Source organism: Cyprinus carpio, chromosome B2 (assembly GCF_018340385.1).
Source record: "Cyprinus carpio isolate SPL01 chromosome B2, ASM1834038v1, whole genome shotgun sequence".
In the NCBI taxonomy this organism is placed as follows: domain Eukaryota; kingdom Metazoa; phylum Chordata; class Actinopteri; order Cypriniformes; family Cyprinidae; genus Cyprinus; species Cyprinus carpio.
Window position 1 is genome coordinate 27942631 of NC_056598.1, and position 27666 is coordinate 27970296.

A 27666-nucleotide genomic window follows, 5' to 3' on the forward strand; every position below is an offset into this window, starting at 1 on the left:
ATTGGGTAAATTGAGAGACGAGTGAAAAAAATTGCATAACATTTGCTAAAACACCATTTTATTTTCTTCCTCTTCAATGCAGTGCAATATTTGTTGAATGCATTAAACAAGAAAAAAACCCTTTTAATTGCAATAGAGGCTATATGCAAATACTTGATTCTGTATACACAGTAAGCATTAGATACATACACTTACATATTTTAATTTCTAAATTAATTATACATTATTATTTTAACGAGGCTGTGAAGGACTTGTTGTGAAAATGACATGAGCTTGGACCTTAAATTCAGTGGCGTCTAACCTGATTAAAGCTGCATTGGGACTGTCAGACGACTTAACATATAAACCTTAATATCTAATTTGAATAAGAAATAGTACAATTTTCCAGATTCAGCAATATTTACAGCCACATCCGATGGATCAAGAGTCAGCTCCTGCATTAGAAAGTGATTGTTTATTGACATTCGTTAACAGTGTAATGCTGTAGTTACAGAGCTCAGCCTGAGAGAGGCGCTATAAGGGACCTCAATACACAATTCAAAACATTTGTACATTTTCCGCTCTAATTCTCTTCCATACACATAGATTAAAGTGTAAAAAGACATATGCAAGCTAGTGTACGTGTCCGAGGTGGAAGCAGGAGCCAAATCCTTCTGCATTTCCCAGAATGCCGTGTTTATAGAGAGGCAGTTTGTCCCAGAACCTTCTCATTTCTCTCACATTGTCGAATGGCTGCAAGTGTCTTGACTAATGAAGAAACCTCTTCCACAAGTGCCAAAGAGTAGCATTTCTTACAATTTCAACCAAATATGCATAGTAATATACATTTGAGAAAACTAACATTATGCAAATAGTACGTATGGAGACATGTTTTTTTTTAAAAAAAAAAAGATGAATTGTTGGCTGTTTAATTGATTCATCACATTTTAAAATTTAGATTTTACATAGACTGTTCAAGCAAGTATGTACACATGTGATATACAGACATTTTATAATTTCTTAATTGGGATAAGTAATACAAATTCACTTTCTACATTCCTAATATCGTAAGCTGAGTGTTGTTCATTTTGAGCTGCAATTGTTTTTAGCAGAATTACATTTCAGACACGATCAAAAGCCTGCCGTGCTTGTTCTTCATCGCTGCGTTAAAAGGACATTTCACCCAAAAATGGAAACTTCAGGAAAACATAATGATTGAATCTGTATGACTTTCCCTTTCTTCTGCATATTCAAACAATGCTTTTTTGGGGGGATGGAAATATTAGGAGACAAAAGTTAAAGACTGATTCATCAATTGTGGATTAGACAGAAACACATGCACCTTTAAATGGCATCATGTTAAGACAATTTATGAGCATCTCAATGTATAATACACACATTCACATCATCTTAAAATGTAAACATGAACAATAATCAAAACTTCAGCACAAAAATCGAATCTAGTCGCCAATAAACCAACCACAGAAGGAACAAGTCTTGACATTTGAAAGAAACATGTCCTGACATTTAAACCAATTTCCTTTTTGAATAAACAACTGACTCACTGCTCTGAAGAACATGACGTGTGGTGCACAATTTTTACTATTTGGTCTGTCATTTCTTTCAGTCCCCTCACCAATTTAAGTCATAAAAAGACATCATATAAATAGAAAAACAAAAACACATTTCATAAACATTAGGGAAAGCGAGTGCATATCATGGCATCGGGAAATCTGAACTTACTTTTAAGTAAATTTTAAAACATTTTAACTTTATGCAAATGAGCAACGAATGTGCTGCAGCAACTGCCAATGGGAGCGCAGAGAGTAACACCCATGATCTGATTTTGAAAACTGAAATAAATACATAAAAATACAATAAATAAAAACAAAGTATCATTCCATTGTAACACTAAAAATGACCATGCTCAAGGAAACTGCAGTAGTGTGTAAAGAATCACATGAAACTGCTCATTATGAGCATTTACTTCCAAGATGTCTTCATTTCCGTTGGCAGTGCATTGCATTACTCATTTACATAAAGTACACACCCACATCGCATCATCACTGGTTGATGTCGCTCCTGTTCACTATAAATCGCCGTTACCATGAATGCACCTTTACACAGTGTCTTATCTAAACGCAACGAACAAGACATTTTCAGTTCTTTGTTTTTACAGTTTGTTACGCTAATTGGCTCCGCCCACAAAGCAATCTCATTGGTTTAAAATCCCGCTCCACACAGCTGTATAATTAACATTAAATATATTCTGATTGGATTTGTTGAGTTTCGCTTGTAGTGTTGACTTTTTTTTTTTCTTTTTCATTTTTAGTGTTGACATTTTAGTAAACATATGTTACATCAATTTCTTGAAAGCAATCATGTGTCAGCGCTGGAAATTCATTCAAACATTACAGACAAGACAGCATGAAGCATTAAACATCCTTAAACATGTCTGATGCTTCAATGATTTTAATATTTAAATGTATTGATTAATACAAATGAATGAATCAAAAGTGTCAAATCAAGGCTCAGGCTTGCCATTTCCCCCTTTGACTCCTGCGAAGTGACGTCACTTCCTGTGATGATGCCGTGTTCGGTGAGATTATGTGAACTAGTGCACACATTTACAGTAATTACGGCACCTCGATCAGATATTTTCTGTGAGCATATTTGGTTTTAACTTTACAATTCTTGTCAATGTGAAAATGCACAACAGAAAGGATGCTGGCCGTGACGGTTTGCGGTGAAATGATGATGTGTGAACTGAGAGCGACTCCAGCGGAGGTTGAGGCCCTGAGTGTTAAAGCAGGTCGAAGGCTTCTGTTTCACTATTGGATACCCGTTACACACTGTCCACCCGCGCAGGTGACTGATGCATGCAGTGGTGTCCTGAACAAACCAAAGAAACGGACACAGGACACGATCCACGCAGATAGATAATTACATACGTGTACATGGAAAGGTCACTGGGAGGAAGGTGGTTTATGTGTCAAGTCCTCACTCAAGGCCAAAGGTGCTGGTCTCTTCCACAGCAATCAGCATTTTCTCATACAGCATGGTGTAGGATGGATACGGCGGAAGATCCAGACGGTTAAAGCATGTGTGCGCCCTGAGAAACAGACATGACACATCAGCAGCCTGACTCAGTCTCATGTGGACTGGCCTTGAGTCTCTAAAGTCAAGACCAATCTGTTTTCAGGTCTGGTCATGTTTTTATCATTGATGACAACAACGTAAAAAATTTATATTATATATATATAAAGTTTGTATATATATGTTTATTATTATTATTAATGTTTATCTTAAATTATATTAATAAATACTATACATTTTTAATTATTTATTTTAGTAATTTTAAATTATATGAATAAATTCTACATTTTTTGTATTATTTATATTCTTAATTATATTATTAATGTTAATATTATTATATTAAAATATTCTATATATTAAATACTATACATTTTATTATTATATATATTACGTATTATATATATATTATATTCGTTATATTATATATTATTAATTTTATGTTATTTAAATGATTATTTAATGTTCAAATTATATAATAATATTTGATTTTTTTTTTAAATTTATTGTTTATATTTATAATTTTTTGTTAATTATTATTATTTTTAATAAATTTCATGTTAATTTTAAACTATTTATATTAATTACTCTTTATTTATTTTGATTTGTTAAGAGTTTGCACTAATGCTTAACCACGGAAAGTAAATATCATGAAGGTGAATATTTTTCAGACTCTTGACAAATACATAAAAAAAGTGTAAGCCAAACCATTTCAAAGTAAAATAAATCTGGAATATATTATACAATAAAAGAAAATAGCAAGAGAAATATTTATTTTCATATCTTTTACACATTTTTGTTGCCTATTTCAGTTCTTTTTTCATGACTGAAAATTCAAAGAACAGGTTTATAATTTTAATAATTTTTCATATCTTATTTCATTTGGATGGAAAATGGGGGAAAGAATGATTAAATGAAAGTAAAATTATTGCAAACACTGTTTATCTTAAAATTGCAAAAAGAGTTAGTAAGAAACATTTGTAGAGCAATCTAATGCTTGCATTCCTTAGAGCACCTGCATCTTTCATTACTGATATCCTCTGAATTCATGGTAAACATTTCCCATACCAGCTCAAATCAGCATCAGAATTGTGAAAGATGAAAGAGTGTGTCACTGTACCTCGGGAGCGATGTGATCTTGCCCCATTTCTCGATGCAGAAGCGTCGCAGGCCATTGCTCCCGCGCAGCGCGGTGAAGCCCTCGTACGGCACGCTGGAGGTGCCCGTCACAAACTGCAGCAGCCGCAGTCTCTGTTCATTATTGAAGCGCTCCACCGCACCCCAGAACCACCGGATCACAATATGCCCATCGTGATAACCTGACGACAACCAGCAGAGTGTTCAAATACAACTAGAATATTTCACTTTTTCCATAGAAGCATCTCTGACAGCACTGAAAATCACTGACCCGCTTATTCACTGAAATGTAGGAAAAATATATGATTAAAACATAAATAAAATATATAAAGTATAATTAATTCAAGGTCTTGAAATGACAATAAAAAAAAGAATCATGATACAATATATACTTGTATCCTTCAACATATGGATTTTATTGGCACGGCCATAATATCAAGTGTTTTTATGTTGTATGTATTTTTGTATTGGTGTGTATGTATGTCCTCTCACCTCCTCTGTACTCTGTGTTGTTTCTCCAGTCATTTAAATCAATCTCTGCTGTTCCTGCAATAACCAGCTCCAGCTCTCTGGCATCAAACACAGACACCAGACGGGAGTGAGTCAACTACATACACACACACACACACACACACACAGAGGTGTGAGGTTTTATGTGGGGTATTTTTGGAGAGCTTTTCAGTAAACGGGCAGAGAGTAAATCTGATGCTAAGCATATTTACCTCGTAAAAGCCCCGGACCAGAGCCTGCGTCTGCTGGACGACACCGCGCTCCACCCTCCACTTCACCATCCGCTCGATATATTCCTTCTTATTCTTCTCCGTCACCTGCACGTTTGTCCCACCGGACTTCAGCTCCCGCTCAGTCACCTGACGTAAAGATATTGTTTGATTAACTCACTTCACTTTCCCTAATTTTTATAAACCACAGGAATCTTTAGGCAGCTGTTTAATACAAAATAGCAACAAATTTATGCTAGTATTGATGCCCAAAAAAAATTTATTTTTTTTTATATTTTTTTTATTTATAATTATAATTTAAAAATATATATAAATATACACACATATATATATTTATATATACACACATACACACACACATACATCAATATCACTATATATATATATATATACATATATATATATATATATATATATATATATATGCACACACATACACTATATATCACATATATATATTAATGTATGTTTAGTTTGTATTAGTTTCTCCCACCTGTCCGAACACTTCCTAGTTGAGGTTGGATGTGGGATATATGTGATGTGTTTTTTCTTCATCCACTGTAAGCTCTGATGAAACTCCTCATCCAGGTACTCAAGATCACTGAGATCCGTGGCTCTGCAGACAGGGTAACAATGAACATGTGCTTTTGCATTTAATACTTTACAGGATATGGTATTCTGATAAGTGCTAGACCAGGGGTAGGCAACGTTGGTCCTGGAGTGCTGATGTCCCGCAGAGTTTAGCTCCAACCCTGAAAAAAACCTCACTTGTCTGTAGCCTTAGTAATCCTAAAGACCTTGATTGGCTTGTTCAGGTGTGTTTGATTAGAGTAAGAGCTAACCCCTGCAGGACAGTGGCACTCCAGGACCGACGTGGCCTTCCCCTGGGCTAGACTGATGGATTGGTCTGGCCAACAAATCGACTGATGTTTGGGATTGCTTCAAGATTATGGTGCTCATGGCCGCTTAATTGATTAACAGATTTACTTTAATTCTTTTTTTTTCTGTTCATAAAATATATATACATATTGTTTAATTTTAAGTAAACAATGTGTGAAAAAAATAAACATTAATTTAAGCCATTTAATTTCATTCATGTCTCATTTTGTTCTTGTAAAATCGCAATAGAGTAAATTTAGGTACATTTTTGACATTGAGATAGCTGTCAAAAAACAACTGAATTTTCTGTAATTATCCATTGATCGCATCTAGATATCTGCTTCCTGTTGGCTACTGAAAATCCCATTTCATTAAATTACTGATTTGATTTGTGAGCACACATAAACAGTTGTTTAAAAGCTTGGGGTCAGTAACAGCCAATACATTTATTCAGCAAGGATGTATTAAATGATTATTAAAAAAGTAAATGCTGTTCTTTTAAACGGCAAAAAAAAATGACTGTTTTCATGAAAATATTAAAACAACAACAGTTTTCGACATGAATAATATTAATAAATGTTCATTGAGCAGCAAATCATTATATTAGTGATACTGTAGACTGGAGTAATAATGCTGAAAATTTGCAAAAAATCAATTACAAAACAACTGCATAGAACACAGCACGCTCACGATTTGTCAATTTTGTCACCATTTTCAAATTCTGCATGTAGTTGAATGCATTTAATGGTTTCTGGTCCACTCACAGTCTGAGAAGAGCTTTATAAAACGGGCGGGTGAAGAAGGCGTCCAACAAATACTGATGAATCAAAGCCAGGCCAAGAATGCGACCGCTAAAACGAAACCTGAAAACACACGTCACATCATGCGGTCAAAAAAACAGACGTTCTGGCAATAACACCAGCAGCCTGTGAGAGCAGCCAATGACATCACTATTTATTTCTCTGTCAATGACAATTCAGTGTGCGTTCTCATACCACACAGAAAGTGGAATTCCTTGGAAGGAAGTGAAAAGAACCTTACCATTCCAAATGGTTTTCCACAAAAGCAGACATGGGGCTGATCTGGACAGTGTATGTGTCGTTAGCAGAGTATTCAAACAGGCCATAGTAAGGGTTAAACAGCTCCTGAGATAGCAGGAAGTAAAACTCCCGCGATGGACCGCTGTAATCCAGTCTGAAAAGAAAAGCAGAATTCAGATATAACTACACATAACTATTGCCTTTCCTCTCTGTTTATGCTTTCTGAAATAAATAGTGTCACATTACCATTTAAAACTATTAAAAGACTATATATTTTATATACAAATATATTTGGATATTTCTATTTGTTAATTCCCCTTGTGTCACTTCTGAAATGTACCAACAGCCTTGTTTGCTTTCAGTGTTTCAGTCAATTTGAGAATATATTCAGAAAAAGTGTTCATTTAATGTCAGCAATTATGTGCTATACACTGTGTTATATTTGCTGATATCTGTATTCATCTGCCTCACCCTTCCTCTCCAACAAAGGTAATGTACAGCTTGTTTCTCTGGAGCTCTTTCCGGGAGTAGGCCATGACCTGGTTAAATGTTCCTTCCAACAGATGATCTCTTCTGACGATCAATCTAAAAAACAACATGAAGTGAGAACTGAAGGACATTTATCCGGCAGATACTATTTTTTTTAGCATTTGTTAACATATTTAGTATTTGCTCAGTACACATGCATACATTAACATTTTAAATGTTTTGTAAATTGAAATGAACACTTTGATCCATCAAGGACAATTACATTTACTCTTTCCCTGCCATTGACGAGTTATCTTGTCTTATAGAAGACAACGCTTCCCCGCCAAAGATTAGTTTTTACGGCTTTTCGTGTTTTCACTGTTATACACTCGGGGGCGTTATTACACATACAAAACCTCCCGAACAAAAACACGCATGAAGAGGACAGAGAAACGAGCGATCTCTTATGTAAACAGATGATGTTCATCAGCAATAGACAGCATATAAATGAAAACTGCATAATGTTACAGAATAAAATGTTGATCCAGGAAGTGGTATATGGCTGTGCAAGCTTTGGAGGTGTTGCTGGAACCGATTTACTTGATTTATGCTTTGATAATCATACTGAATATTATAATGTTTTAAGCTAGAATAAAACTGATTTTGTTTGTTTAAAAGTAGAGGCTCTGATCTTTATTTTGGCTGTATTGCATATTTAAATATTCACACAGCAAAATATACTGGAGGCCATTGAATTTTAGTGAAAATCATCAAAGTCTCTGGTGGTTGCTGGCAACTTTTTAAAAAAAATTTGGTGGGGAAAGAGTTAATAAGGTTCAAAATATTTGTATTTCAAATAAATGTGGTGGTTTTTTTTTTTTTTTTTTTTGACTTTGTGTTCATCATAAGAATATCTGATAAAAAAAATATATATATATATATATATATATATATTTATTTTTTTTATGGTTTAAATATATAATAAAAACATTAAGCAGCAACAAAACTGTTTTACAAACATTATATATATATATAATAATAATATATATAAATTCTTGAGTAGTTTCCAAAAAAAAAATCAGCATATTAGAATGATTTCTGAAAGATCTGAAGTGACACTGAAGGCTGGAGTAATGATGCTGAAAATTCATCTTTGCATCACAGGAATAAATTACATCTTAAAATATATTAAAACAGAAAACAGTTATTTTAAATTCAAATAATATTTCACAATTTGACTGTTTTTACTGCATTTTTGATCAAATAAATGCAGCCTTGGAGAGCAGAAGAGACTACGCACTTAATCTTGCCGGGTCCTTGCCCATAGCCCTTTGCCTCCAGCTTCCTGTAGAAGTTGCGCAGTTTGGCTTCAAAATCTCTGCGGTAGGGCGCTGGTGCCCGAGCCCTCTGGGTCCCTAAAAAGACAGTCACAAATCATCACCACAGATGTCAAATCTAGCTTACTATAAATATCAGTCATCAAGGAAAGACTGTCAAGGTTCAGCAGGCCATCAAACAACTCGGAAAGAGTTCACCTTGAGAACAAACACAAAAAGGGAGATGATAATTTATTTCATTATGAAAAAGACAGATTTCAGGGAAAAAGATTTTTGATAATGTTTCGGAGGACAGTTTTGTCTTCAAACATTTTTATCTGGTTTGTCCAAACATGCACAGCAGTCAAGTTCTACCAAACAGACTAGTTAACCACTTTAGGAGAGAAGGAAACGTAGCAGACAAAGGTGTGTAAGGTTTGGGGTCTGTAAATGTGCTGGGGCAGCTGGGTTGGGACAGTATTTAAGGCTAGAGAGCGGCTGACCTGGAGAGCTCTCACCAGACAGACAGCAGGCTGGAACGAGAGGAGTTCGCTCAAGGAAGCCTTTATCAGAGCAGATCAGAGCGCGTGTCAATGAACTACGAATGCACTTTCCTTGCAAACTTGAGGTTCTTAATGTAAATAAATCAATTTAAGAGCAACTGAACTGGTGTAAACATCCATCTCGGATCCTTTCCCACTGCTAAACATGGGTGTGTATGGGCTAATGTGTCTTACAAAGGTGGTGAGAGACACATTTAGGGCTCAAACATTTGCGACTAAAAATAGATGTGTGTGAACTGTAAAATGTATTTAGAACCATGTGTATGAATGAGAAAAGTCCATTAAACGTAAGGTCAGCAATGATAAGTATTTTAAATTGTATAACAGATGTCTTATCATTTTAGGAGGTCTTAAATTTGGGGAAAGAAAAACACTTATCGCAATACAGTCTTATTATTAAATACTTTATTAAACTTTAAAAGACTATGACTTCATTAGATAAATGTGAGTGCTGCTTGATCATGACGCAGCTACATGTTCTACAGGATTGTTTGCAATCAATGAACAGGGTGCATTCATGCCAAAAGATTGCTTAGGATCTACTGTTGACGAATTATGACAATGTTTACTTTATTATATAGATAGTTGTGATAGTGCATATTTTATCACCTTCATCTTTTTGAATGAGCAATAGTAAATATGCAATGGTAAAGCATAGACATTTCAAAATAAAACACCTACTGTACTTTTAGCATTCTAATAAATTCTTATAGTAATAACACTTTTAAATATCTCCATCCTTATATCCATTTACTAAGAGAAACCCATTATTTGATCAGTTTTCATTGCTCATCTAATATTTTTTTTATGTTTCTCCTTGGGAAAAAAGTAAGCGTCAAGCCCTGGTATAGGAGATTTTGCTTTAAGCATTTGAGAAGGATGTTACTGGAAGGTGCAAATGAGGCCTAGGAATTTTTTTATTTGCAAACAATGCATTTTGCAGAGCATCTGAAGGCCTGTGTTTAATCTCTCAGCTGACTCACCAGGAGAGTTCTGAGGAGAGGAACCAGGAGAGCAGCGGGGAGAGAAGTTGAACCCCGGGTGAAATGATGTGAGAGGAACGTAAGACATGATGTCCTCCTCAAACAAACTGAAAAGCAAAGCAAAACACGTTCTGAAAAACACATGCATGACATTATAAATTTTACTCTCAGGAAACATTGCCTGTGCATTAATAATAATAATTCTTGTTTAGCACGGCCAGTTCATAAGAAGTAGGGGGCTTTACCTTAACAGCATGACCAGGTCAGCATCACACGATAGCTTCTCCAGTCTCTGTGTGCCTTCGGTGCGGATGTGATACACCTTTTCCCTACAGACATAATAAACACACTCGAATAACTAAGAACTGTTTGGAAGTACCAATGATGTATTTTGTTACAGTAACCGAGGAAAGTGTAGGGTCATACTTGAGCGAGTGATTCCTCGCCAGGCTCGGCTGCCGTTCCTGTAGCACTTCAAAGATGTTTGGTTGCCGTAAAAACGCTACAATCTTATCATTGTATGCTGGGACACAAATGGAAAAGAATTCATATCAACTCAACTGTATATACTGGATATTTATGTTACATTGAGTTTCTTTGGTGATGATCATGGAAATTGTGATATTAATGTCAATTTTATTTGATCTGTTAAGGACCCTAAAGAACAAGCCAAAGGACTAATTTCACACTCCCTCCTTGCATCATGATTTTTAAAAAAAGAGTCTCTGGCTTGAATTTACTGTCAAAACAGCCATAGATTGGCAAAGTCTGATTCATTTCTGCAAATCAATTTTTGAAAAAATTTAAAATTTCAGCCACTGATTAATCACTCAAATGTCTTCACTAAAATATGTTATTATTACGTATACCTATGCAATGTCATATGGATAAGTTTTATATGATTAAGTATAAATTTCTACTAAAATCTACTTTTGAACCCATTTCAGAACAAATACATAAACGTAAAGACATCCATTACGATGAAACAGAAATAAACTATTGTTTGGGATTGATAATTAATGTTTTTGAAAAACCTCTTATGCTGACTAAGGCTGCATTTATTTGATAAAACATATACAGTAATACTGTGAAATTGTATTACAATTGAAAATAACTGCATTCTATTTGAATATACTTTGAATAAAATATGTATTCCTGTTTCAGCATCATTACTCCAGTCTTCAGTGTCACATGATCCTTCAGAATTTTTTGTGGAAACAGTGAAACATTTTTCAAGATTCACTGATGAATTAATAGTTCATAATTGAAATAGAATTTTGTAACATTATGCTTTACAAATGCCACTTTTAAAGAATTTAACTTTTAACTTATTTTTAAAACCATTTTTAAACTATTTCAGAACAAATAGATTAACAGAATATATATGTATATATATATATATATATATATATTCTCTTTACAGGGAGTGCAGAATTATTAGGCAAGTTGTATTTTTGAGGAATAATTTTATTATTGAACAACAACAACCATGTTCTCAATGATTCCAAAAACTCATTAATATCAAAGCTGAATATTTTTGGAAGTAGTTTTTAGTTTGTTTTTAGTTGTAGCTATTTTAGGAGGGATATCTGTGTGTCCAGATGACTATTACTGTGCATAATTATTAGGCAACTTAACAAAAAACAAATATATACCCATTTTCAATTATTTATTTTCAGCAGTGAAACCATATAACATCTCAACATTCACAAATATACATTTCTGACATTCAAAAACAAAACAAAAACAAATCAGTGACCAATATAGCCACCTTTCTTTGCAAGGACACTCAAAGCCTGCCATCCATGGATTCTGTCAGTGTTTTTTTGATCTGTTCACCATCAACATTGCGTGCAGCAGCAACCACAGCCTCCCAGACACTGTTTCAGAGAGGTGTACTGTTTTCCCTCCTTGTAAATCTCACATTTCATGATGGACCACAGGTTCTCTATGGGGTTCAGATCAGGTGAACAAGGAGGCCAAGTCATTAGTTTTTCTTCTTTTAGACCCTTTTCTTGCCAGCCACGCTGTGGAGTACTTGGACGCGTGTGATGGAGCATTGTCCTGCATGAAAAATCATGTTTTTCTTGAAGGATGCAGACTTCTTCCTGTACCACTGCTTGAAGAAGGTGTCTTCCAGAAACTGGCAGTAGGACTGGGAGTTGAGCTTGACTCCATCCTCAACCCGAAAAGGCCCCACAAGCTCATCTTTGATGATAGCAGCCCAAACCAGTACTCCACCTCCACCTTGCTGGCGTCTGAGTCGGACTGGAGCTCTCTGCCCTTTGATCCAGCCACGGGCTAATCCATCTGGCCCATCAAGACTCACTCTCATTTCATCAGTCCATAAAAAGAAAAATCAGTCTTGAGATATTTCTTTGCCCAGTCTTGACGTTTCAGCATGTGTGTCTTGTTCAGTGGCGGTCGTTTTTCAGCCTTTCTTACCTTGGCCATGTATCTGAGTATTGCACACCTTGTGCTTTTGGGCACTCCAGTGATGTTTGCAGCTCTGAAATATGGCAAAACTGGTGGCAAGTGGAATCTTGGCAGCTGTACGCTTGACTTTTTCTCAGTTCATGGGAGTTATTTTTGCGCCTTTGGTTTTTCCACACGCTTCTTGCGACCCGTTTGTTGGCTATTTTGAATGAAACGCTTGATTGTTCGATGATCACGCTTCAGAAGCTTGGCAATTTTAAGAGTGCTGCATCCCTCTGCAAGATTATCTCACTATTTTTTGACTTTTCGGAGCCTGTCAAGTCCTTCTTTTGACCCATTTTGCCAAAGGAAAGGAATGCCTAATAATTATGCACACCTGATATAGGGTGTTGATGTCATTAAACCACACCCCTTCTCATTACTGAGATGCACATCACCGAATATGCTTAATTGGAGGCTTTCGAGCCTAAGCTTGAGTAAGACAACTAGTGCATAAAGAGGATGATGTGGTCAAAATACTCATTTGCCTAATATTTATGCACGTGTTTTTTTTAGCATGGATAAGGAGTATGTTTTTGTAAAAATTGTATTTAGCAACATCGACCATCAACATGGCACTGGCTCCTGCTGGCTTTGGTTTCGTATGGATGCTACCAGGCTGTTTCCAGGCCTGGCTAACAAGGACACCCCTCGGGTGCGCGACACCTCAGATGCCTGTTGAATAAATAAATTATGTAACCGTCATTTCTGTATCATTTACATGAGGAGAAATCAGCACCGTATGATGTCAAAGGAGACAGATTGTCTCTAGATTGTGAGTGTGTCTGACCTCTCCGGCGCTGTAGCTGCGTAATCTCTGCAGGTGCTGGCGGTGTGTCAGGTGGTTGGGCAATCTGCCGTTTTGCAAGGGGATCCTGGGATCAATGAAGGTTGTGGCACGGCTGTTGTGGTCTACAAAGAACGACTGCGGAGAAAAGTGAAGGAGAGACAGTTGAAGTAATGGCTTGACGGACAGTGAGGTGAGATGTTAGGAAGAGCGTGATGTGAGGTACCTTCCCCTGCGGGTCTGTTTTGATCTCCCAGCCCCGCGGCAGCTCCAGCTGAGCATCAGCAAACCTATTTAAAAAGGTCACCAGGTCACGGTTGTGCTGGTACCGCTCAAAGTTTCGGGCATCACGCCTGATCTTTAGAACCATGTGTTTCAGGCACGAGCTGTTTGTGAACATACGATACGCTCCCTGTAAAAAAAAAAAAAAAGTAGTGCTGTCAAATGGTTAATCGCATCCAAAATAAAGGTTTTTGTTTACATAATATATGTGTGTATACTGTGTATATTTATTATGCATATATGAATACAATCACATGCATGTATATATTTAAGAAAAATATGTTATGTTTATATATTAAATATATTTATATAAAATATAAGAATATAAATGTATATGCATGCAAATATTTTCTAAATATATACTGTATGTGTGTGTATTTATATATACATAATAAATATACACAGTACACATAGATTTATAATGTAAACGAGAACTTTTATTTTGGATGCAATTAATCGTTTGACAGAACCAAAAAAAAGATAATGTTAACATGACACTAGCATAAACTTCTTAATTAAAACATGTGCACTGCCAAAGTTTGGGTCTGCAATATTTTTTAATGTTTTTAAAAAACATTTATGCTCAACAAGGCTGCATTTATTTGATAAAAAATACAGTAAAAACAGCAATACTGTGAAATATTATTACAATTTAAAATAACTGTTTTCTATTTGAATATATTATAAATTGTATTTTATTTCTGTGATGCAAAGCTGAATTTTCAGCATCATTACTCCAGTCTTCAGTGTCACATGATCCTTCAGAAATCATTCTAATATGCTGATTTGCTGCTCATGAAACATTTCTTATTATTATCAATGTTGAAAACAGTTGTGCTGCTGTATATTTTTGTGGAAATCATGATTTTTTTTATTTTTGGAAATATTATAAATGCCTGTACTTAATTTTCTGCTGTAAGAAAAATCTTACTGACCCCAAAATTTTGAAAGATCTTTAGAGGGAGAATGAATGAATAGTGTGTAGTGTGGTGGAAACTCACATAATTTGCGTGGAGAACAGTGAAGAACTCGGGGTGAGTGATGAATTTGACTGCTGGACTCTGCAGCAGTAACGTGATCTTCTGACAGTGACCCGGAGAACACGGAGTGTCTCTCCTCAACTCTTAAAAGACAAAAATATCAATTAAAATGAAAAAAAAGAATACAAATGTTTATTCTTCTGCAAGGTCAAACCTACCACACTGACAAGTTCTGTGTTTAGTTCCTATTTATCAATAGTACTTATTTATATGAGACGTTCTCACATGTAGATTTCAAAAGGCATGTTTTTGAGTTACCAATGACTTTAATTTTAGTTGGTAGTCAGTTTTCCCTAAAGAAAGCTATGAAATGGCTTTAGAAGACCTGATTTGTAGCAAACCGCGTATGCTAATTTTAAGTGCGTTTTTTTACACTTGACAGCCATTGGTTACGGTCTACATTTGTTATATGCAAATGAGCCAGGTCCAGATGGAATCTGCAAGGTTTTTTCACATTTTCCTGCAAATGGAATTAAACAGGGTAAAATGTGTAAAATGGAGCTGAGAAAATTATACTCTATTTGGTAGCTGGACAAATGATCAAATAGTCTAGAAAAGAGATTTCTGCATTGGAGATTGTACAAAAAACAACAACACAAAAAAACAAGTTTTGACTGACATAAGTATGACATAATGAGACATGTCATTATGTTTGATGAGTGTGAAGTTACCGGCTGTCTGTGGAGGCGAGTCTGTCTCAGTGTTGGCTGTTCTCTCGTTGCGGGGGCTGCCTGACTCCTCCTCTCTCCTCTCTGTGGCCATCGTCCTCTGGATGGTCTGGTACCTGATAGGAACCCGTGTATTGCTGTTATTAGTCACTAATATTGGTACAGTACCACTCCTATTGTAAAGAATCTTTTATGAATATTTCCAACCAAACCCCCTCACTTACATAACTCCTTTGCTGCTCAATGGTTCAGTAAAGCTGTGTGCTTTGAGAATTATCTAAATTTGCCATCTACTGCATGTGGACTATTAAATAAACAGCATTTAATTGCACTCTAAATGGAAACATGATGAAGCACCTATATTTTTGTCCTATAGGGGGCAAAAGAGTGCATGTTTAAAAGCCCATGTCAACATGCTTGGTTTATAGAAAATTGCAGCATTTGACCCCAAAAAAGTGAATCATTGGAAAATGAATCATTGGGTTTGAGCATTTTCATAAAGGTTGCTTTAGATTTTATTGCTACATGTGCCTATTTGGCAAATTTTTTGTGATATTTTGTTACACATTTTTTGCTAAACTACAGCAACAGAGTCAGACATACTTTGCTAAATACAAACCATTTGATTCTGAACAATACTGTGATTTTACCACAGTTTCAAAATTTACAGTAATGCATCAAAATTAAGTGAGGTATATGCTTACATCAAGAAAAAAAAAATCTGTTAATGGGGTAAGAAAAATACAATTGTTTCCTCTTTGAATTAAGTTTATTTTTCTTACCCCACTGAAAGATATTTTTCATGCTTTAAATAACAGCACAAATACCAGTAAACTGACTACTGTAAGTTTTAGTGAATCATGTTGCATTATTCATTTAAATACTCTCCTCCAATAAATTCTGCATCCTCTGAAAGGTAAACTCCTACAAATGCATTTCATGTGAAATAAAGTCATCCACAAAAATACCTGTGCCCACACTTTCTCACAACATTTTTTTCACTTCACGTCTTCAGTAAATCATGACAGCATTTGTTTTTTGTTTGATTGTTTGTTTGTTTGTTTTTGCAAACCCTAAAAGAGGGTTTTGCACTGATGCATGTTGTTAATAAATCTAGCCCTTAATATTTTGTGTCATTTTGCATCTCAAATGTATCTTGACTTAAAATGCTTATATATTTGTAAAGCGTTAAATGATAAAAGACACATATGTTCAATGAATACATCTTTAAAAATGAATAAAACAATTAATAATAACAGTAATATAGTTCAATAGCCTAAACATGGGATGATTACTGCTGAAAAAAAGTGTAAAAATATTGCTATACACACAAAACACAGTGTTGTTTACCTCCTGTTGAGCTGCTCCATCTGTTGGACGGAACCAGACCTGCGCAGGCCATCCGGCGTTGCTGCGGACGTTGGCCGTTGCCAAGTGGTGGTCCGGTTAATGTGATCCACATAGAACACACGACCGTGACTGTCAATACGGGCCTCCCAGTCTGAGTGTGCCAAACAAAACAAACACACACATTTAAAGCCCAAATCGATATTCTGGTCTGCCAGGCAAAAATATTGAAGTATTTCAAATAAGTCTGATAAGTTAAAAAATGATAGTGGATCTCTCTAATTAGGACATTATTTACAAAAACCTTCATGTGATTTTTATTACGTAAATGCCCCAAAGATCCCCTCAGTGTAGGATGTTTCAGATTTGACTAATTTTAACATAAACACACACAAGTCACAGTAGCGTGACGAAGTGACAGACGGTCATTAGTGGGTCACAGAATTACTTATAACAACACTAAAATCTCACAGTGTGGGTTAGTGAGAGTGACACTGGAGATGCTCAAGTCTGATATGAAAGTTGCTTGTGTGTAGGCAGTTGTAGTTTGACTCTACACAGCATTGAAATGCAATGAAAAATATGAGGACAGGCACACCAGGAGAAAGTGATACGTTTGGATCGTTTTTAACGATTATTGTATATTATATTATATTATATTATATTATATATATTATATTATATTATATTATATTATATATATTATATAATTATATTTTTTTGATTAGCTGCAAAATTTTGCAACTTCAGTTACCAAACTTGGAAAGCAAAATGCAATAACAACAATCATTTTTCACAAATGAAGAAATCTATAGACGTTTTCATGAAGTAACATTTTTTTCATAATAACATAATATCTGATGCTTCATAGACACAGGACCCCATATTATACATTTTAAATTATACTGCATATAATTTATTTTTTTTTTTTTTTTTGAAAATCATGTTTCATTCATCAGTTGATATAATGATTATTTAAAATACAATACCATTAAATAAAAAAAAAGTTACTTTAGCATTCCCAGATATATAAATTTATTATAATATGTATTATAATATTACTGTCACTTTTGATCAATTCAATGACAAATGTATTCATTATATATATATAAATATTATGTATTATAATATTACTGTCACTTTTGATCAATTCAATGACAAATGTATTCATTATATTTTTTTTTTTTTTTTTTCTTTTTTTTCCAAGAAAAACTGCATTTTGTAAAAGTTTGGTTTGTATTATTTTTAAATGTTTTTAAGTCTCTAAAGTTCACCAAAACTCTACAGTATATATAATCCATAGGCAATTCACCTGTAGTACCTCCATTTAATTTTTTGAGACAAGACTGTAAATACTGTACAGTGTGTTATTGTATGGCAGAACTTACTCGGTGGCAGCGGCTCGTCTATGGTGGGATAGTGATGTGGGTCGGGCCGCAGGGCGGGCAGCTGGTTCACTGCAGGATGATTACAAGGCAAAGGACATTCTCCTAAACACACCACAAACACAAGCCAGGCCATTCTTCATAGAAACTTTTCTATCACAAGTCCGTGAAAGGGAAATCCAGATCTTTTTTAAATAAAAACACACGATCTATGCATTCTACCAATAGAAGTCTACTCACTTCTGCTGCTTGGTCCAGCTACAGGTGATTCTCCGTTACCCATAATGCCGTGGGGGCTCTGGACGTGACTATCCGGTGCCTCCTCCCACTGACAGCTCCCGTCCCCTGGCTCCCGGCTCTTAGCGCCCTGTCCTGTCTCTGCCTCCAATCCCAGAATGCCATTCACTCTGTCCATCTCATCCTCATCATCCTGTGAGGAAAACACAGTGCTCTCTGACCGCCGTGTGCTGTCTAGAGACGGCGCCCGCACGGGGCCCGAGGCCCTCTGCACCATGTGACTGGAGCACGGCACCGGGCTCAAATCGCACTCGCTTTCTCCTGATGACCTTTGACCTGTGGTTTGTCCCTCAGCCCCGAGCGGCTGCCCATCTCCATCAAGCATCTGAATGAGGTCAGAGAGGCGCTCGTGTGAGCGGCTGCGGGGCAGCGTCCTGCGAGGGCCATTGGGTGTTAAAGTGTGAGGCTCAAGGGTCGCACCCTCTTCCTCGTCTTCCTCTTGTTCTTCTACGCCCGGTGGCCGGTCGGGTTCAGGTCCAGCCACGTCTCCTGGTTGAGGCTGGGAGGAGGGGAGGCCGTGCAGCAGGTGGTGGATTCGGATGTAATGGGAGCGTGGCGTCTCCGGTTCACCGCAGGCTGAAGCGATGACTGTCTCCAGCTCAGACACGGGTAGGGAACAAGGCCGCGGCTTCCTTCTCGGTGTGGTTCTGATCCTCAGCGAGCAGCCTTCCTCTATATCCACATCTGGTTCTTCTGAAACTGGTTGCTGTTCTGAGATGGCCTCCTCTTCGACTCCAGCAGGATCTCCTGAAGACTCTGCAGGGCCTTCGGCAAAGGCACTATCATTTTCTGCCTCTTCTCGGGCCGTCTCTTCCACTTCAACATTGGTCTCTTCTTGCTCCATTTGTTCTGGGCTCTCGGCTGCTGCTGCTTCCTCCTGCTGCTCCGGATGCATCTGCTGCTCTTCCTCTAAAGGCTCTTCCTCTGCAGCTTCAGCTTCGGCTGATTCAACGTCCATGGGCATCTCCACAGAAGCCGTTTCTTCATCTAAAGGCAACTCTGGGGCCCCCTGGTCCAAACTCATGGTGTCTTCTGCCTGAGGCTGGACTTGAGCTTCTGCTGCAGCCAATGGTTGCTCTGTACTGAGAGACATGTCCTCGTCATCTGTGGAGAGGACAGAAACCTGTGACCTACATGCACATAATGTATACACAAAAATACCAGCTTGTAAGCATGCATGATATACTGGTGATCATGTGACTTTTTATTGTTATATCACTAGTCAAAAGTTTAAGGTCAGTAATTAATATTGTTATTCAGCAAGGATGCATTGAATTGTAAACCGTTAAATACATTCAAATAGAAAACTTTTTACTGTTTTAACTTTTCTTTTATTTAAATGCAGTTTTGGTGAACTTTAGAGACTTAAAAACATTTAAAAATAATACAAACCAAACTTTTTTAAATGGTAGTGTATTTTTATAAGGAAAATGAAAAGAAATTTTTTAAATGGTTGTGTGTTTTTGTTTTTATTTGTGAGGTCAGATTTTGAAAAGTAATAGTACATCTTTAACAAGCTACTTGATTTGAGACATTAATTGAGTTGCCTGACAAAGATTAGTATGTATAGTTTTGAACAAACCTGCCATAGTGATGCCTTTGCAAACTAATTTTAATATCAATAATGTTATCAGTTATTATAACATAATATTAAGATAACTGATATGATAAAAAAATACAACACAAAAATAATATTTATTAACAGCTGAAATTTCCATATCAGCCTGTCATTATTATCTAAAGTTCTTTGTTTAACGTAGCAGACTGTATGAACGTGTTAATGATTTATATTCATTAAAAGGTAGATTAAAAATCTGCTATTACCTGGATGGATGGAGGATGTAATCTCAAACCTGAACTGCAGCTGCCCACTGACATGCTCAGTTGGAAGTCTCCGACCCAGAGTGTAGCTGACCACTCGATCACTACGACAAAAATCATGAACAAACACCTCAAAATTAGCATTTCAACTCATTAGCATAACAAATTAAGCCCATATTTCTAAATGTCACAAAAGAGCCTATTTTTCTTCTTAAGTTAAGTGCAAGCTTCTTTATCTTTTTGAGCACATACCCGATCGCATGTTTCTCCAGTAATCTTTGCACCGGCATAGACAGCTTGCCCAAGAAACGCTTTATGATGGGTCGGCTTTTGGCAAACTTGTCTTTAACCTCGATCTCCAACACATCGGTGGGCAGAGACACAAAATTAAAGCGCTATGAGCAGGAAATACAAAGACACAGAGGAAGAAACAACAATCATTACAAACAAACCTCATAACCTAAACAAATCAAACAAATGTGCATTTTAAAAAGATTGTGAATGTAATGTGAGTAGTCGTCCTTCATCAAAGCTGGATGTTGCTGGTGTAAAAGACTATGCCTTTTATTTATGCAACAAAAGCCTTAAACTAAAAACGAACAGATAAAATGGTCATAAAAAGACAACCAAATATTCATGTGTTCATATTTGGCATGGAGCTTACGTTTGTGCTTGTATGGGTAGTTCATGTTTTGCATGTCGATTACCTTTTTGTTTTCTTCAACATCAACATCAATATTTTAGTTTAATTTAATTGAACCTATAATAATTAAGGACTGAAATTTAGCGATTACGATCACCTATAAGACATGTAGCACTAACCAAAAAGTATCCCTGTGATAGTAAGGAAACAAACCTGCCTTCCGTCATTCATTCTCCACGTCTTGACCTTTTTTAATCCACTGCTGTAAGACGATCTCCTCTACTCTTCTCTAATCTAATAAAAGCACTTAGTGGCAGTATCAGCCAGAAACAGCCACTCTACAACATGAAAACAATCCCATCAAATCCAGGTGATCTCATCCGCACCAATCAGATGATTTCTGAATCCGTTTAATGATTGCAGTTATTTTAAGGATTAAGTACTTTTGAGAAAGCACCACATAATACATAATAACTGCATATGCATATACTACTACTGTTCAAAAAGTAGTAGGGGAAGTTGTGGCCTAATGGTTAGAGAGTTTAACTCCTAACCCTAAGGTTGTGGTTTGAGTCTCAGGCCGGCAATACCACGACTGAGGTGCCCTTGAGCAAGGCACCGACACCCAACTTCTCCCTGGGCATAAATGGCTGCCCACTGCTCCGGGTGTGTGTTCACAGTGTGTGTGTGTTCACTGCTGTGTGTGTGTGCACTTTGGATGCGTTAAATGCAGAGCACGAATTCTGAGTATGGGTCACCATACTTGGCTGTATGTCACGTCACTCACTCACTTTTCACTTTAAAAGTTTGCAGTCAGTAAGGTTTTTTCTGAAATAAATGACTGCTTTAATTCAGCAAGGATGTAGTAAAACGACCAAAAGTGACGATAAAGACATTTATAATGTTGCAAAAGATTTATATTTCAAACAAGTGTTGTTTTTTGAACTTTCATCAAAGTATCCTGAATAAAAAGGTATTGTGGTTTCCACAAAAGCATTACGCAGCACAATTGTTTTCAACATTGATAATAATAAGAAAAGTTTCTTGAGCAGCAAATCAGCATATTAGAATGATTTCTGAGAATGAGTAATAATGCTGAACATTCAGCTTTGCATCACAGGAATAAATTACTTTATAAAACATATACAAACAGTTATTGTAAACTGTAATAATATTTCATACTATTACTGATTTTACTGTATATATGTTTTTTACTCTATCAAATAAACACAGCCTTGGTGAGCATAAGATATTTTTTCATAAACATAAAAAAAATCCCAAAAGTTTCAAAGGTACTGTATAATGTTTATATATAGTATTATTGGCTGTTGTAGACCAATGATATTGTTTGTGATGCAAATCATACAGTTCCTTTATTTTTATAAATAGAACTGGTTCTTAATTCCAAGCTCTACAGGGATGACATGCTGTGTAATGGAAATAGAAAAAGATTCGAACAAAATCCTATCCGTCAGTCAACAGGACAGTGAGCTGTATTTGTGATTCTGCAGTGACGCATTAAGTTTATTTGCAGAATATAGGATTTACATGACAAACCCCGTGTGTACTCAAAGCACAGAAGGGTAGCGTTGGGTTAAACGTCTGTGAATAAATAACACTGGAATCAGATATTGTTTTGTAAGGATTTTAATATAAGAATGTTTAATCCAATGTGTGTGTGTGCGTTTGTGTGCTTCCCATACCTCCCTCTGCCAAACAGGATTAATGGTATTGCAGACGATGCCTGATCTCTTCTCCTGGCCGTGGTGAGGCAGGGCAGGGAAGATGCTGTGCTTGCCGGGGTGGATGGCAATCTTCAGGTAGGGGTCGGGGTTAAAGAACATGCCTTTCTTTAGCCCAGTGGCCTGGAAATCTGCCCACAACATAAAAACAGAGAGATGAATGAGAACAGAACCAAACAAAATACAACTGAATTAAAACAAAACGGCACAGAAAGACACATCAGCATATAAAAGAAGAGAAGCAAGTAGCATACAGTCCAATAGAACAGACTATGACAGAAGAGAATATAGAAAAATAATATCCAAGAGATTAAAACAGAACAAAATAACATAGAACAGAGTCAAATAAAACAATAAACAACAGAAGAGAACAAAACTGAATGGAACCAAATAAACAAAATAAAGAACAGAACAAAAACAAAACAATAACAGAACAGAACATACAAAAATAGAACAAATAAACAAAGAAAAACAGAATAGAACAAAATAAACTAAGAAAAACTGAACATTCCAAAAATGGAACAAAATAAACAACATAAAACAAAACAGTACACAACAAAACAAGACAGAATATAGCATAAAAAAATGGAACAGAAAAAAAAACAATTTCAAGTAATGAAAAAGAATAGACCAGAATGGATTAAAACAGAACATAATATAAGAAAGAAAGAAAAAACTGAATATTATAGGATAGAACATTTCATTATATAACGTGATGACCAAGACCAAATTAGCATCTTAAAAATCTCTAAATTGCTCTCCAAAGCTGAACACCATTAGCCAAAAAGCACCTTGTGGAAGAAACAAGTAATTGAGGTAAATATGTTCCTATAGTTGTTTACAGCTGATTGAAAGCAGTGGATCAATCATGAAATCATCTGAAGACACTAAATATAGAAGCCCCATAAATATTGATAAAGCTTAATGATCGACTGTCTGGTCATGCCAGTTTTTACACAACACAAACCTGAGAGAGAGAAGCTGATGAGTCTTCTGCTGCCTCGACTCTGAGGTAAGTCATCTGTGGCCACCGGCTTAAACACCTCAAAGCAGAAAGTTCAGTGTAAAATGTCTTAGATTTCACTGGAATCAGTAAACACATTTTACATAATATCAGCAGCAATACCTGATCATAAACTATGACAGAACATTTCTTATCTTATATGTTTTGGGCAGAGGTGTCAAGTAACGTAGTACAAATACTTTGTTACCTTACTTAAGTAGAAATTTTGGGTATCTATACTTTACTGGAGTAATTATTTTTCAGCCTACTTTTTACTTCTACTCCTTACATTTTGACGCAATTATCTGTACTTTCTACTCCTTACATCTTAAAAATAGGTTCATTACAGCTATTTCATTTCGCCTCGTCATTCTGGCTTGTCACCATTCAAAAAAAAATAAATAAAAAAAAAATGAAAAACAAAAAAAAAACTATCAAGATGAATCGCGCCATCCGGATGAAGTGAATTTGTTTGTGGTTGGATGAGAAGTATAAACATATACCATTCCGACACCCTATTGGTTTGTACGCGATCCATCGCACCTGCACATGACACAATTCACATCATCACACTCCAGCAAGGACATAGCCAGTGTTGGGTTCGTTTATCAAAAAATATATTTCTTAAAAGTTATTATTTCTCACTACTGGCTCATTTATCAAATGGGTGCTTTCTCTTTTTTCTCCAAAAATTAAGCTACTGTAGGTAGTTCGGTAGCGAGACGTTTGAATAAATTAGCGTCGTTTGCGATTGACAATGCGATTGACAATGTTGTGATAAGTAGGCTATACCAACTTTGTAACTCGTTAACCCCCCCCCCACACTGGACATAGCAGACGTATGTAGCGAATACAGGAAGCTATCAATCAAGAAGGTATTAGGATTATGAGTTATTTTTCATTTTTATTTTTTGATTAGTCACTTGGATTAATCATTCATTTTGACAGCACTAATGTTTATTGTATATAAACAACCATACAAGGGTAATTGTTACTAAGCCTGCCCTGGGTACACCAATTTTCTTGTCCATTGCCCTCGCAGATTCCTGCAGCTGAGCTTGGATGTACATTTACATTCCATTAAAGGTTATTGATGACATGCCTCTGAAGTTTGACTTTTTGCACCATTACAATACTTACAGACAACTAGTCATCATATCTCTAGTTCTTTATTTGCATTTGCATTGTACTAAAGTGCATTCATTTTCAATGGGCATATATGCGGCTGAAACAGGTAGGCTAGTACATCCCAAATTTTTCAACATGAACATTTTAATATAACATTATAGTCATTATGGCCTATGGCCTTTAGAAAAATGTTTTTTGAGGAGGTGGGGTGGTGCACAATAGGCCCCTGTGGCGTGGCCTAAGCTAAATGTTCTTAATGGCATTTTTTTTTCCTTACATTACTTTTACTTTTATACTTTAAGTAGTTTTGAAACCAGTACTTTTACACTTTTACTTGAGTAAAAAGCTTGAGTTGATACTTCAACTTCTACAAAAGTCTTTTTAAACCCTAGTATCTATACTTCTACTTGAGTAATGAATGTGAATACTTTTGACACCAGTGGTTTTGGGCAAACAGTGCTGTGTGCGTCACAACATTATATGAGGCAATCTCTGAGTTCTCACCAAAAAACATTGTAAGTTTGTTCCCCATTGCACACAATAAAATAAATGACAATTTATATTCTAAATTTAAAAAGGTAAGTTTAAAAATGTGCCACTAAGCAACTACAGGAGCTGGTCATATAATTAGAATATCATCAAAAAGTTGATTTATTTCACTAATTCCATTCAAAAAGTGAAACTTGTATATTATATTCATTCATTATACACAGACTGATATATTTCAAATGTTTATTTCTTTTAATTTTGATGATTATAACTGACAACTAAGGAAAATCCCAAATTCAGTATCTCAGAAAATTAGAATATTTTGAAAAGGTTCAATATTGAAGACACCTGATGTCACACTCTAATCAGTTTATTAACTCAAAACACCTGCAAAGGCCTTTAAATGGTCTCTCAGTCTAGTTCTGTAGGCTACACAATCATGGGGAAGACTGCTGACTTGACAGTTGTCCAAAAGACAACCACTGACACCTTGCACAAGGAGGGCAAGACACAAAAGGTCATTGCAAAACAGTCTGGCTGTTCACAGAGCTCTGTGTCCAAGCACATTAATAGAAAGGGGAAGGGAAGGAAAAGATGTGGTAGAAAAAAAGTGTACAAGCAATAGGGATAACCGCACCCTGGAGAGGATTGTGAAACAAAACCCATTCAAAAATGTGGGGGAGATTCACAAAGAGTGGACTGCAGCTGGAGTCAGTGCTTCAAGAACCACTACACACAGTCGTACCAGTACCTGGTTTAAGGACCATGGTATCCCTGTTCTTAACTGGCCAGCAAACTCGCCTGAGCTTAACCCCATAGAAAATCTATGGGCTATTGTGAAGAGGAAGATGCGATATGCCAGACCCAACAATGCAGAAGAGCTGAAAGTCACTATCAGAGCAACCTAAGCTCTCATAACACCTGAGCAGTGCCACAGACTGATCGACTCCATGCCACGCTGCATTGCTGCAGTAATTCAAGTATTTAGTGCTGTACATGCTCATTCTTTTCATGTTCATACGTTTCAGTTGGCCAAGATTTAAAAAAATCCTTTTTTTGTATTGGTCTTAGGTAATATTATAATTTTCTGAGATACTGAATTTTGGGATTTTCCTTAGTTGTCAGTTATAATCATCAAAATTAAAAGAAATAATCATTTGAAATATGTCAGTCTGTATGTAATGAATGAATATAATATACAAGTTTCACTTTTTGAATGGAATTAGTGAAATAAATCAACTTTTTGATGATATTCTAATTATATGACCAGCACCTGTAATATTTTCTTTCGTAAGACACCTTTTGATTTGACTCAATCATGTTAATCTTCATCATTTTTACACTGGAATTCAAGCTTTGCATCACACTGAAACACTTAATAATGCAAGTTATGTAACCAACCAATAGGTAAGTGATTTTAAATGTGATAAATGTATTGCTGACACTGGGCTGGACAGAACAAGACAAGAATGAGAACGATTCAAGGATGATTAAGTGTTTTTGAAATAGAATGATCACAAAAATAAAATGTTTAATGAGAATAAATGATAAACGTACGTGTTGTATGATCATAAATGTGGAGAAAAATAATTTGCTGTAGAGTTTGTAAAAATGTATTCCTTTCACATGTTAATAGTTCACCCACATAGGAAAATGATGTCATCATTTACTAACCCTCATGTTGTTCCAAACTTATAAGACTTTGGTTAAACTTTGAAACACAAATGAAGATATTTTTAATGAAACCTGAGAGATTTCTGTCTCTCCACTGAAAGTCTAGGTAACCACAACTTCGAAGATCCAAAAATGTCATACAGCCATTGTAAAATGAATCCATATGAATCAAGTGGTTTAGTCTTATGAAGTCTTATGAAGAGATACGACTGTCTGGATGAACAGATTTAATTTATGCTTTTATTTACATCTAAACAATGAAGTTTGTTTTAGTGTGTGTTGCTTCCATGTTTACCATATGTGATGTGTTCTATGTATGTGTGTTTATAAGTGAATAAAAGCCTAAATCAAAATGGGTTCATTTTACAACATTTTTGTGTCTAAGTTTTGGTTACCTAGACCTTCAATGGGACAGAAACCTCTCAGGTTTCATTAAAAATATTTTTATTAGTTTTTTGAAGGTTAACCAAAGTCTTAAGGGCTTGAAATTAAACAAGGGAGAGCATAAGATGACAGAAGTTTTATTTTTGGGTAACTCACACTTTAAGGTCACCATAAAGGCCTGTGTCTTGGAATTGGTATACTTTAGCTTTAAGAAACAAAAAGAGAGTATGGCTGATTCTGTGGCTATGGAGGTAGGCCTGTATTAAGCCATGAAATGATAACCTGAGATTATCTGCAGTATTA

General features: G+C 35.9%; 1 protein-coding gene across 1 annotated transcript in view; it reads right to left on the reverse strand.

Moving 5' to 3' along the window:
• Nucleotides 1-435: 435 nt before the first annotated feature.
• Nucleotides 436-27666, reverse strand: part of hecw1b (HECT, C2 and WW domain containing E3 ubiquitin protein ligase 1b) — a 32644-nt gene continuing 5413 nt past the window's right edge. The window contains 25 exon segments of the mRNA XM_042718994.1: nucleotides 436-3091; nucleotides 4193-4391; nucleotides 4702-4816; nucleotides 4932-5078; nucleotides 5443-5477; nucleotides 5480-5565; nucleotides 6593-6691; nucleotides 6870-7022; nucleotides 7340-7453; nucleotides 8637-8751; nucleotides 10199-10305; nucleotides 10444-10527; nucleotides 10625-10724; nucleotides 13246-13348; nucleotides 13464-13598; nucleotides 13687-13872; nucleotides 14744-14865; nucleotides 15454-15566; nucleotides 16801-16951; nucleotides 18186-18287; nucleotides 18423-19583; nucleotides 20304-20404; nucleotides 20553-20695; nucleotides 22647-22816; nucleotides 23653-23728. Coding sequence (XP_042574928.1) covers nucleotides 2980-3091; nucleotides 4193-4391; nucleotides 4702-4816; nucleotides 4932-5078; nucleotides 5443-5477; nucleotides 5480-5565; nucleotides 6593-6691; nucleotides 6870-7022; nucleotides 7340-7453; nucleotides 8637-8751; nucleotides 10199-10305; nucleotides 10444-10527; nucleotides 10625-10724; nucleotides 13246-13348; nucleotides 13464-13598; nucleotides 13687-13872; nucleotides 14744-14865; nucleotides 15454-15566; nucleotides 16801-16951; nucleotides 18186-18287; nucleotides 18423-19583; nucleotides 20304-20404; nucleotides 20553-20695; nucleotides 22647-22816; nucleotides 23653-23728 — 4029 coding nt within the window. The 3' untranslated portion in view covers nucleotides 436-2979.